This window comes from Rattus norvegicus, chromosome 15 (assembly GCF_036323735.1).
Source record: "Rattus norvegicus strain BN/NHsdMcwi chromosome 15, GRCr8, whole genome shotgun sequence".
Taxonomy (NCBI): domain Eukaryota; kingdom Metazoa; phylum Chordata; class Mammalia; order Rodentia; family Muridae; genus Rattus; species Rattus norvegicus.
This window is the reverse complement of record NC_086033.1, coordinates 35,943,233-35,955,763: the sequence shown is the minus strand read 5'-3', so window position 1 is coordinate 35,955,763 and position 12,531 is coordinate 35,943,233. Positions and strand designations below refer to the sequence as shown.

General features: G+C 49.6%; 1 protein-coding gene across 2 annotated transcripts in view; it reads left to right on the top strand.

Moving 5' to 3' along the window:
* Window positions 1-12,531, top strand: part of Lats2 (large tumor suppressor kinase 2) — a 51,594-nt gene that overhangs the window by 36,462 nt on the left and 2,601 nt on the right. For both annotated transcript variants that reach the window (NM_001107267.1, XM_008770748.4), the window contains 5 exons: window positions 2,738-2,870; window positions 4,898-6,195; window positions 7,419-8,001; window positions 8,486-8,668; window positions 10,258-10,364. In NM_001107267.1, the coding sequence (NP_001100737.1) occupies window positions 2,738-2,870; window positions 4,898-6,195; window positions 7,419-8,001; window positions 8,486-8,668; window positions 10,258-10,364 (2,304 nt within the window). The remainder of the gene's footprint in view (window positions 1-2,737; window positions 2,871-4,897; window positions 6,196-7,418; window positions 8,002-8,485; window positions 8,669-10,257; window positions 10,365-12,531) is intronic.

The window sequence follows — 12,531 nt, the reverse complement described above, 5'->3', positions numbered from 1 at the left end:
CCGGAAGCACGGGTATCTTGATCTGTATCTTGAAGTCAGTGGGGAGTTTGGCTTCATATCTTACCCTAAAGAGACAGCCAGTTCACACAAAGAGCAGCTGGGCTGTTAGTGCCAAATGGCCTGTGGTTAGGGGCAGCTCCACTTGGCACATTTTTAATGGGAACAAAAGACTCCAGGTGGCGAGCTGAGATGCGGTCTTGAGCGAGTGTAGACATGACCTCATCACATAGCTTAGCTGTGAAGTAGGGAAGGTGAGTTTCATCACCGGACTGCAGGTGAGGTGGAAAGTGCTTCATGTCTGAGCTCCGCTGTCTTCCTACCTGGCAGTTCCAGGTGGTGAACATTGGTCCTTCTGTCAAGCAAGGTGCTGCCTCGTGTAATCCCCACCACCCTTTCCCAGCCTGCACTTCAGCTCTCAGGTCTGCTCCTCCTCTTTGTAGTGGCACCTCAGACCTCTGTCTGTTCATCCTGCATCCTTTGACCCTGCCATCTTGTTAACTCCCAGATCTGGCCGTGACTTTACGGTGTGCCCTGTCACTTGGCTGTCAAACAGCCAGGAACATAGAACATGATTTAATGATAGATGATTGATGGTTAGTTCTAGGTACTATGAAGTGGGTGGATGAAGCTGGGATGGATATGGGGCTTCAGACTCTGCCAGATTTCTCACAGGTCTCCCTCCCCCACCAAACAGGGTTTCTCTGTGTAGCCCTGACTGGCCTGAAACTCAAAGAGATCCACCTGCCTCTGCCTCCCAAGTGCTGGGATTAAAGGAGTGCCCTACCATGCCCAGCTGGTTTCTCCCAGTCTTAAGGAAGTAGACTAGGATAAATGGCCAGGCGTCACCAGGCCTGGCCAGGAACATCGAGGGTAGTGCTCTTTCTCCAGAATACTGCTCTGCAGCTGGACTACCTACTACTAACCAGCCCTCTGTGCCCCTATTGCCTACCATTCTCACCAAATCTGCCCCCTCTCACTGACTTCTTCCCAGTCCTAGAGAATCAGATGCTTGGCCCCCTGGCCCAACCTTCTGCTTCCTACATCTCTACCTCAGAGCCTGAGCTCTGCACCCCACTCTACATCTCTACCTCAGACGGCCTGAGCTCTGCACCCCACTCTATATCTCTACCTCAGAGCCTGAGCTCTGCACCCCACTCTACATCTCTATCTCAGAGCCTGAGCTCTGCACCCCACTCTACATCTCTACCTCAGACGGTCTGAGCTCTGCACCCCACTCTACATCTCTACCTCAGAGCCTGAGCTCTGCACCCCACTCTACATCTCTACCTCAGATGGCCTGAGCTCTGCACCCCACTCTACATCTCTACCTCAGATGGCCTGAGCTCTGCACCCCACTCTACATCCCTACCTCAGATGGCCTGAGCTCTGCACCCCACTCTACATCTCTACCTCAGATGGCCTGAGCTCTGCACCCCACTCTACATCCCTACCTCAGATGGCCTGAGCTCTGCACCCCACTCTACATCTCTACCTCAGATGGCCTGAGCTCTGCACCCCACTCTACATCCCTACCTCAGATGGCCTGAGCTCTGCACCCCACTCTACATCTCTACCTCAGATGGCCTGAGCTCTGCACCCCACTCTTGCCCCCAGCTTCATCTTCACACTATGTGCATCTATGCTTGGAAGTTCCCTTGGTATTGCAAACAGGCAAAGGCAGCCATAGCCCAGCCCTAGATGGGGGTTCCCTGTCCCATCACATGCCCCTGGGTGTTGCCACCACCCTCCTGGTGTGCCCTACAGCTCTGAGTAACTTTCTCCACCTTTTCCAAATACATCTGTCCTTGAAAGGATCTATGCCATGCTTTACCCTTGGGTAGAAGGCAGCCATCTCTTCAGCTCACAGTTCTGTCACTTTTAAGGGACAGAGCTGTGCAGATGTGGACAGAGCTCTAGGGGCTTCATGAAGTTTGTCTTGGGCAACTCCTTAACTGTTGTAGAGAGCAGAGGACATTGTCAATGGGAGGCGTTCACTAAACGTTTCATAAGTTACTTCAGCAGTTGCTTCCAGCACACATCCATGCTTTCAACTGACCCTAGAGCTAGCATAGAGATGAGCTGGGAGCAAGACCAGTTTCCTACGGCCATACTTCTTTAAGGTAACATGTCTGCCTTAGGTTCATTCTGGGTCCAGCAATCCAGTCACTAAAGTTAGTTCCTCCCTCCCTCCCTCCCTCCCTCCCTCCCTCCCTCCCTCCCTCCCTCCCTCCCTATGAGTGCTCTGTCTGCATGTTCACCTGCAGGCCTGAAGAGGGCATCAGATCCCATTACAGATGGTTGTGAGCCACCATGTAGGTGCTGAGAATTGAACTCAGGACCTCTGGAAGAGCAGTCAGTGCTCTTAACTGCTGTGCCGTCTCCTCAGCCCCATCATTAATGTTCTTTAAAGATCCTGAGTCTCTTTCAGACCAACCATCAGAGACCCCACACATTCTTTTTTTTTTTTTTTTTTCCTTTTTTTTCGGAGCTGAGGATGGAACCCAGGGCCTTGCGCTTGCTAGGCAAGTGCTCTACCACTGAGCTAAATCCCCAACCCGACCCTGCACGTTCTTGACACAAGCTCTTGTGTCAAGTTCCATGGTATACTATGTGCAGATGATCACAGTGGCCATCTGCAGCCACAAAGGAGGCACAGCTGGTTTTGTGGTAGTAAAGATGACGACGACGACGACGATTATGGCAATGACAGTGGTGACATGTCTTGCTTCCTTCTTAGGAGATGGCTGGCAGAGCGCTCAAGCAGACAGGCAGTAGGAGTATTGAAGCCGCCTTGGAGTACATCAGTAAGATGGGCTACTTGGACCCCAGGAATGAGCAAATTGTGCGAGTCATCAAGCAGACCTCCCCAGGTGAGGCTGACTGTGCCACAGGAAATGGTTTGTCTGAGAGCTGGAGGCCTACACAGAGAACCAGACCTAGTCAACCCTGGGATTTAACCTAGGTGCTCACATGACCCTGACCTCCCTTTACAGCAGCCTGTGTTACTGTCTAGAGAGTTCATGTGTCTGCTGAAGTTTTTCATCTTTCAGGGGAAAAAAAGAGTTAAGAGTTCAAGTTTTTAAAACCTTTTTTGGGCTTAGGAAGGGTCTTTGAAAAGAGAGACTTACCAATTCCCAAATCACCTTTTTTTCTCACATTCAGTAGCAGGCAGCTGAAGGGATAAGGGATACCTTCCTGACTGCTTTGGCTGTGGTCCTCTCCAGAGAAGGAGTAGATAGTCTGTGGCTCCTGGGGTGTGACAGTCTTCCCTTGGTGAATGAGGACAGCACAAGGCTTCCCAAGTGTTTGCATTGTGGTAGGGATGCACACCGGTAGGGTGCCTCACCGGGTTCTGGAGTCTGCCCTAGAGAATGGCGCTGCAGGGAACAGCCCCGCTGTGTAGCCACTGCCTTCCTACTTGCTTTTGGTTGTTGTGCTAGTGACGTTTGCTCAGTCCAGGCCGCACAAAGCCCTCCATCAGCTGAAATTCCTGCTCAGTGCCAAGGCTGCTGGGTTCTTCCTGCCAGGTGTGTGTTAGGGGTGGTGTGGGCTGTTCCCTTCAGTGGATAAGACGCCACCTTTGGACTTCAGATCAGGCAGAGCAGAGGAGTCTGTGTAGGAGATGAAAGAAAGGAGCCTTTGTCCTTCTCAGACATCTACTTTACACGAGGAGAGAGCTTCAAAATGGAGAAGTCAGGAGTAAGGACGCAGCAGCCATCTGTGCCTCGGCCTTGGTTAAGAGAGGGACTCTTTGTGAGTTTACTTTTTTAAAGGAATCTTAAGATGACTTGTATTTTACTTTTTTTTTTTTCATTTGATTTATGCTATTTATTTTTTTTTGAATTTAGAGAATATTTTATTAGTTTTTGTAATCAAACCCACGTAGATAAGACCTTACATATTTAATACAGTGTGTTACCCCTGTACAAATGGAAAAAACTTAAGTTCAACATTTCTAGACCAATATGGCTGTTAATTTCTGTACAGTGCCAACTCAACACAGTAAACGGGGATACTTTTTTCCAAAGTTGACAGCACAGCTAAAGTTTCAAAAAATTCAAATTATATATCTGTATATATATATTTATATTTATATAAAAAGACCAATAATAGCAGTGTGTTATGCATCAACAGCAGCAACAGCTTTTCCAGGTTCTGCAGTCATCTGAACAAAACTGTAGAGACATCCAGCACACTCCATTAAAAAAAAAAATGTATTTTACTTTTAATGGGAACGATACACTTGATTGCAGTGAATCCCCTAAAGCTGCAGTCACAGGCAGTTGGGAGCCACCTGACATGGCTGCTGGGAACCAAATTCAACTTCCCGAGCCATTCTCCATCTCATCTCCGTGGTTTTGTTCTTAGTAATGTTGGGTATTTATCACTTTGTTGGTCCTTAATAAAGACAGAAACCCAACAGAATTTTAATTTGGAAAATAGGTGAAAGGAGAATGAATGTTTGGATGGTGGGTACAGTTCTGCCCTCTGTTAGGAACAGTAGACTTTTCCACCATGGCAGTACGTCAACGTGGCCCCTCCCAAATAACCACACGCCACGGAGAGCACAGTGTAGTCTGTCTGTCCAGGTAGTCCCTAGCATGGCAGAGGCTGACTGACCTTAGGTGTTGCGTCACCTAAGGCACTGGACCCCCTCTGGCCCATAACCTTCCCATATGCTCTTTGACCTTTAGCCCCGCGAGCCTTTTCCCCCTACCTTGCGTGCCACTTTAGTGTGACCAGTTTCTGCTGGGGCAGGACACATCCTGTCAGGAATCTTGAGTAGACCTTACACATTTGCCCAACCCCAAAGATAAGGCTAGGCTGAGGCCCACCCTGCGAGTAGCAGCCCACCATGTGCTCGGAAGCTGACTTCTCCTCCTCCTCTCCTCTCTAGGAAAGGGCCTGGTGCCCACTGCAGTGACTCGACGACCCAGCTTTGAGGGCACAGGGGAAGCATTCCCATCCCACCACCAGTTGGGCGGTGCAAACTATGAGGGCCCCGCTGCCCTGGAGGAGATGCCACGGCAATATTTAGACTTCCTCTTCCCCGGGGCCAGCGTCCACGGCGCCCCGGCTCACCAGCATCCCCCCAAAGGCTACAGCACTGCAGTGGATGCGGGCACACACTTCCCAGGCGCACACTATGGTCGTGCTCATCTACTGTCAGAGCAGCCTGGGTATGGGGTTCAGCGCAGCCCCTCCTTCCAGAGCAAGACGCCACCAGACACCTATTCCAGCCTGGCCAAGGCCCAGGGTGGCCCTCCTGCCAGCCTCACCTTCCCTGCCCATGCTGGTCTGTACACCACCTCGCACCACAAGCCAGCGGCTGCAGTACCTGGGGCCCACCCCTTACATGTGTTGGGCACCCGGGGCCCCACGTTCACTGGGGACAGCTCTACGCAGGCCGTTCTGGCACCGTCCAGGAACAGCCTCAATAATGACTTGTACGAGCTGGGCTCTCCCGTGCCCTGGCCCGCAGCTCCACTGGCACGCCGTGACTCGCTGCAGAAGCAGAGTCTAGAGGCCTCCCGGCCGCATGTGGCCTTCCGGGCTGGGCCCAGCAGGACCAACTCCTTCAGCAGCCCACAACCTGAGCCCTCACTGCCCGCCCCCAACACAGTCACTGCTGTGACGGCTGCACACATCCTTCACCCTGTGAAGAGCGTGCGCGTGCTGCGGCCCGAGCCTCAGACAGCCGTGGGGCCCTCGCACCCCGCCTGGGTGCCTGCCCCCACAGCACCTGCAGCCGCCGAGGGCCTGGAGAGCAAGGAGGGCAGTGCAGGCCCACCCCCGCTGGATATGGACTTCGGGGGCTCCGAGCGCAGGTGCCCACCGCCTCCTTACCCAAAGCACTTGCTGCTGCCCAGTAAGTCTGAGCAGTACAGCGCTGGTCTGGACCGCCTGTGCACCGGTGTGGAGCAGAGTCTGCGCGGGGGCACCGAGCAAGACAGGAATGACAAGGGCCACAAGGGTGCTAAGGGGGACAAAGCTGGCAGGGACAAAAAGCAGATCCAGACCTCCCCAGTGCCTGTCCGCAAGAATAGCAGGGATGAAGAGAAGAGAGAGTCTCGAATCAAGAGTTACTCCCCATATGCCTTCAAATTCTTCATGGAACAACATGTGGAGAATGTCATCAAAACCTACCAGCAGAAGGTCAGCCGGAGGCTACAGCTGGAGCAGGAAATGGCCAAAGTAATGTCTCACTTCCTTCCTACTGTGTTCACTGCTCCCCTCCCCACCGTAGCAGCCACACACCTTCATCACATGCCCATCTCATCTCATAGGCCTGGGTATGAGGCAGACACTTGGAGAAGCCTCAGTGTGTGGCTCCCTTCTCCTTCCCAACCACAGAAGACTCTGAGGACCCTGGCTAACAAGGAATCAGCACATTGGTTGGTGTGCTGTGTCTTTACTCTGAAGAGAACACACCAGGGAAATCAAGGATTACCTTGTGTTAACATTTTAAAAGGATGAAGAAAGCTTTCTTAATTAGACATTTTAGTGAAAAATCCAGTATTATTGGTTCACTAATCCACATTAGAACATGATGTTTCTTTGAGCCAGTGTCTTGCATTGCCTGCACTGAGCTGGGTCTCCCAGCCCTGCCCCAGCTTCCAGTGCCAGGTTGGGAGGATTCCCAGAAACGAGTTCAGGATGGAGTTCTATGTTGATTTTGTTTTGTTTTGTTTTTTTGCTCCTTACTCTGTGTGTGTGTGTGTGTGTGTGTGTGTGTGTGTGTGTGTGTGTGTATGCATGCTGTTTCTCTTTTATGTGTGTGAGTGTTTTGTCTGCATGTCTGTCTGCACACTGTCTGTGAAGGCTGGAGGGGGTCATTGGAGCTGGAGTCACAGGCGGCTTCTGAGGATGGAAATAGATTCTGTGAAGGAGAAGCGCAGCCCGTGCTCCTCACCACAGCCATCTCTGCAGCCCCGGTACATGGTAAACATGTGACTGACACTGTGAAGTCTTCTAAATTTATCTTCTAGTATATTTACAGCACATAAATTAGTCACTTCAGATTCTAAGGTTTAAGTTTGCGTTCTCATTCTCTGTTGTTCCAGTCATTGCTTGGTTTCTATTCTCCCATTTTCTCTGAACTCCTGAAATACTAACTAGAGTAAGGATTCTAGGAATGTTTCCACAGGACATTTTTATTTTTGAAGTACCAGTGGATTTCCTTGGTTTTTACAATGTAACTCACCCAGACAAAGACTTTTCTTTGGGTTCCATATTTGCACGTGTGGGGATGAATGCTACGGATAGGGGCAGATGTATGTCCGCCTCCATATGTAGAGATGGCGGCTGGCTGCTGTCTCCTGTGTTGTCTGGTAGACCTAGTCTGAAGAGTCCTCCCTGCCCTACACTTGGCTGCCGTGGGTCCATATGACGTGACTTCTTGATTTCCCTGTGTGCAGGCTGGACTGTGCGAGACTGAGCAGGAGCAGATGAGGAAGATCCTCTACCAGAAGGAGTCGAACTACAACAGACTCAAGAGGGCCAAGATGGACAAGTCCATGTTTGTGAAAATCAAAACTCTGGGCATTGGTGCCTTTGGAGAAGTGTGCCTTGCCTGTAAGGTGGATACTCACGCTCTGTATGCCATGAAGACGCTGAGGAAAAAAGATGTCCTGAACCGGAACCAAGTGGCCCATGTCAAGGCTGAGAGGGACATCCTGGCTGAAGCAGACAATGAGTGGGTGGTCAAACTCTACTATTCCTTCCAGGACAAGGACAGCCTGTACTTTGTGATGGACTACATACCTGGTGGGGACATGATGAGCCTGCTGATCCGGATGGAGGTCTTCCCTGAACACCTCGCCCGCTTCTACATCGCAGAGCTGACTCTGGCCATTGAGAGTGTGCACAAGATGGGCTTCATCCACAGGGACATCAAGCCTGACAACATCTTGATTGACCTGGATGGTCATATTAAGCTGACCGATTTTGGCCTCTGCACTGGATTCAGGTGGACTCACAATTCCAAGTACTACCAGAAAGGTACTGCTTCAGGCCTACTGTGTGCACCTCCTACACACACACACACACACACACACACACACACACACACACACACACACACACAGAATAGCCACTCTAGGCAGCTGTTTAGTCCTCATGGCTCCTTCTCATTTCAAAACGACCTGTTGCTGTCACTGTAATTTGGTGTAGCAAACTTTCGTCGTAAGGAGTGTGGCAGGACATGTGTGAGGGCGTTTTCTTTTTTTTTTTTTTTTTTTTTCTGGAGCTGGGGACCGAGGGCATTTTCTTTTTACAGTACTTTCTTGACCACTAAAGGCTTTGTTAATCAAGAGTCCTGGAATTGCTGCTCAGTAAAAGGTACCTGACTGGCATGTAGAAGGTCCTGGGTTCATCTGTGGAGAGGAATTTGTGCTGAGAGGAATTGACCAGAATTGTGGATTTGCTGCATTGTTGAATATTAAAGCTTACATTCTTTTCTGTCACTTCACCTTCCTCCATAAAGGGAACCACATCAGACAGGACAGCATGGAGCCTGGTGACCTCTGGGACGACGTTTCCAACTGTCGTTGTGGAGACAGGTTGAAGACCCTGGAGCAGAGAGCACAGAAGCAGCACCAGAGGTGCCTGGCACATTCTCTGGTTGGGACACCAAATTACATTGCTCCTGAGGTGCTTCTTCGCAAAGGTATGCAGCCCATGCCCTTCTCAGCTCATTTTTGTAATTCCACGTGTATTCTTATTACATGCTTACACCTACCTAAGCCTGTGAGCTTAATGGTTTCCCTAGCAATGAGGCTCCATCATCTTCCTTCTGATCTGGAAGGGCCTTTGCTTCACTATGATTAAGCCAGTATTCCCTCACCCTCTACCCTGGGTCCTTGGGTTGTGGGCTTTTTACCTCAGATCCAAGGGAATGAGACTCAAACTAACTGGCTTAACTCCAGGTCCAGGGGGATACAGTGCCTTCTTCTGGCCTCGACAGGCACTGCATGCACATGATGCACACACAAACATGCAGGTAAAACACCCATATACATAAAAATAAATTAATTAACTTTAAAAAATGCAGGGTGAACTGATGGAACTGTTTGGGGCTCTAGAGCCACTGCCTTCCCATCATTCTCAACGCCCATCATTTCCAAGCTCTGCTTTCCTCTCTCTTGTCCAGGCTGGGCTACTCCCTGTCTGACACACAAATTCTTGTCCGGCTCAAAACCTTAATGGGGATCAGATTACTACTTGTTGGTGAAATTGGTTTCCTGGATAGATGGTCAGGACATACTATCTGCTTCAGAATTGGAGGAACCCCAAGGGGACCTCTGGTCTGTAGTGACAATGGATGTCGGCTTGACTGTGTGGTTAATCCAGACACAGACTGTCTTTTGGTTCATATTGTACTTCAGACCAGTCCAGCCCGGTTCAGGCTCTCCATCAGCGCAGTGTCTGATGTAGGCTATTGATCCTCTCAGCATATGCACAGAGGTGTCTCCTGAGAGCTAATGCATGCTGATTCTGGTGCCCAGGAGTTGCGTGGGAACCAGGGCTGGGGTTAGTCTGCAGGCGTCAGTGCTAGGAGGCCTGATGAAGACAGAGCCCAAAGCTTTAACCTGATGCTCCTGTTCTAGAGTTTACTCACAAGTGGCTGAGACGTGGAGAGCCTCAAAGATAAATGCCCCTTCTCCACGGCCTCCCTCGGTCAGCCTGAGTGCCACAGGTGGGAGCTCTGGGAGGACACTTGGTGAGCTGTTCAGTTGTCCACTGCCATGGTGGCTGCCTACTTTTTTGTTGGTTTTGTTTTTGAGACAGTCTTTACCTAGTCTCCATGTTCTTCAACATCATTTTAAACTGATTTATAAACTTCCCTGACACACAACCAGTGAGTAGAGAATTGCGCAGCCTGAGGTCAGTCCCTGAGATCCATATGGTGGAAGGAAGTAACAACTCCCAGAAACTGTCCTTTGACCCCCCAGCATATGCCGTAGCACGCATGCCTACTCAGTCACATGAAACACTAATACTGAGTCTTCTTACTATAAACGTGTCCTGTGTTCATGAAGACCTGATTACAAGTGAGAAAACCCAACTGTCTATGGCCTGTGATATCTATTAGCACCTCCCTTGAGCCCATTGTAGCTGCCAGTCTGAGCCCTTTGCCTGAGGACTTGCTTTTAGTAGCACAGAGGTACCTCTGAGCCTTCTCACTCCGTCCTCCTCAGCCTAGACACCCAGAGCCTGAGGGAGCCTGTATGAGTGACTGAGGATGCTGTCTTCCAGGGTACACACAGCTCTGTGACTGGTGGAGTGTCGGTGTGATTCTTTTTGAGATGCTGGTTGGGCAGCCACCTTTCTTGGCGCCCACCCCCACAGAAACCCAGCTGAAGGTAAGCTTTCTAACATGTCATTATGTTATGTGTGTGTGTGTATGATGCAGCGTGCCTTGCCGAGCCCTCGGACAGTTTTGGACCTCTTACTCCATGTAGACTAGAAATGGCTGATATTTATAGTGGGGGTTTCCAAAGAATCCAAAGAGAGGACCTCTTATTTTTACTATACTTCTAAATTTTTGATAATAAAACAAAGCTAGCCATGAGTTTTGATGCATTTGTGCACCTGTAATTTTATATAACCCATAGCTATCTCTTTGCCCTCTTGTTGTTTCCAAGCGAGTAGCACAGTGAGATGCAGTGGCAGCTGCCGTCAGCCCCTGCAGAGAAGTCACCCCTATGGCCTGGTGCTTATTCAGATGCCTTGTCACTGGCTGTAAGGACCAGCCAGGTGGTCAGGCAAGATGTGTGTATCCCCTATACTCACTGAAAACAGTAGCTCATTTTAGAGTCACACCACTTGCTTTCCAGATGAGTTAATCCTTACTCGGAGGTAAGCTGAAAATCTGAACTCTTTGGTCAGCAGATTTACAGAACCACAATTCTAGGGAGGTTTTTTGGTTTTGTTTTTTAATCCAGATATATCTATGGTGGAGCATAAGAAACTTTTTTTTTTTTTTTTTTTTCGGAGCTGGGGACCGAACCCAGGGCCTTGCGCTTCCTAGGCAAGCGCTCTACCACTGAGCTAAATCCCCAACCCCAGAAACTTTTAAATCAACTGGGTGGGGGTGATGCATGTCTTTAATCACAGCACTTAGGAAGTAGAGGCAGATGGATCTCTAAGTTCGAGGCCACCCTGGTCTACAGAGTAAGTTCTAGGATGGCCAGGGCTACCCAGAAACACTGTCTTGTCTTGGGGTGGGGAGAAAAGAAACTGAGTAAAACTCAGATCAACTGAACGATACAATTGGTTCTGCATTATTTTCTGCTTACTAGTTAAGTTGCTGAGCTGCTCACTAATTTGCCTGATGATAGTAAGCCAGTTTATTTTTTATTGTGGTAAAATAGATATGACATGAAGTTACATGCAACTATTTTGAAGTGTGTGATCTGTTGGCCTTAAGTGTGTTCACATGGGGCTGTACAAACCATTTCTAGATGTTTTCATCTCACATAGAAACTTCGTACAAGTGAACAGCCGCTCCATCCCTCTCCCCAGCTGCTTGTACCCTGCCTCAGAAGTTGACTGGGCGCCTCCCAGATGTGGACTTGTGCTCTTTTCTGTCTTACCTGCCGTCTTTCACTTAGCATGCTGTCCTCGAGGTTCATCCTGCTTGTGTGTGTGGATTTCCTTCCTCGTAAGCCTGAACTGCAGCTTTTTAATATGTGCCCCTTGCTTTGATTATCCATTCATTGGTTAGTGGGTGTCTGGGTGTCTCCTGCCCTTTGGCTACTATGAGTAACGCTGCTGTGCACACAGGCCTAAGCCTCTGTTCCAAGCTCTCCTCACAGTCATCCTGGATTTATACACAGAAAAGATTCTGTGTCCCTCTTAGAACTGCCAAACTGTTAACAAAAACCACATGATTTTATATAATGTATCTTCTCAGTCTTCCTGCTTTTTTTTTTCCTGAGAGACTCACCATCTATAACCAGTGTAGCTTCAGACTTGAGACTTCCTGCTGCCTCAGTCTCCCCAGTCCTGAGAGTGCACATTTGAACCATTCACTCTGCTGGGGTACGCAGGCTCCATTTTATCCTTGGCTTTGCCACCGCTTACTAGTGTGCATGTGCCTCGGCCTCCTGAGTGCTGGGGTTTGAGATGCGCGTTATCATTCCCAGCCCTACCCACTTTTTGGAATAGCTGTTATCCTCATGGGTGGGGTGGGGTGGGTGTCATTGCACCTTTCATCAGTGATCATCGGCGCCACTGAGCATGTGTCCCTGTGCTCACTCACTGTGCTTTTCAAAATTCAGAGCATTGTTGGCGTTCTTTGTGCATTCTAGATGTTAAGTCCTTTACAGGCGTGTGCTTGGCAGGCAGTCTATTTTATGGGTAGCATTTTCGTTCTTAGTAACTTGAGTTAGTGAAGTCCCAGTAGTGTACTCCTAACTGACCTGGAACTCACAGGTAGACCAGACTGGCCTTGTGGCTTGTGACTTGCCTATCCCGCTTCTGAAGTGCTCAGGGTTCTAGATGTGGACCACCATACACGGCATAACA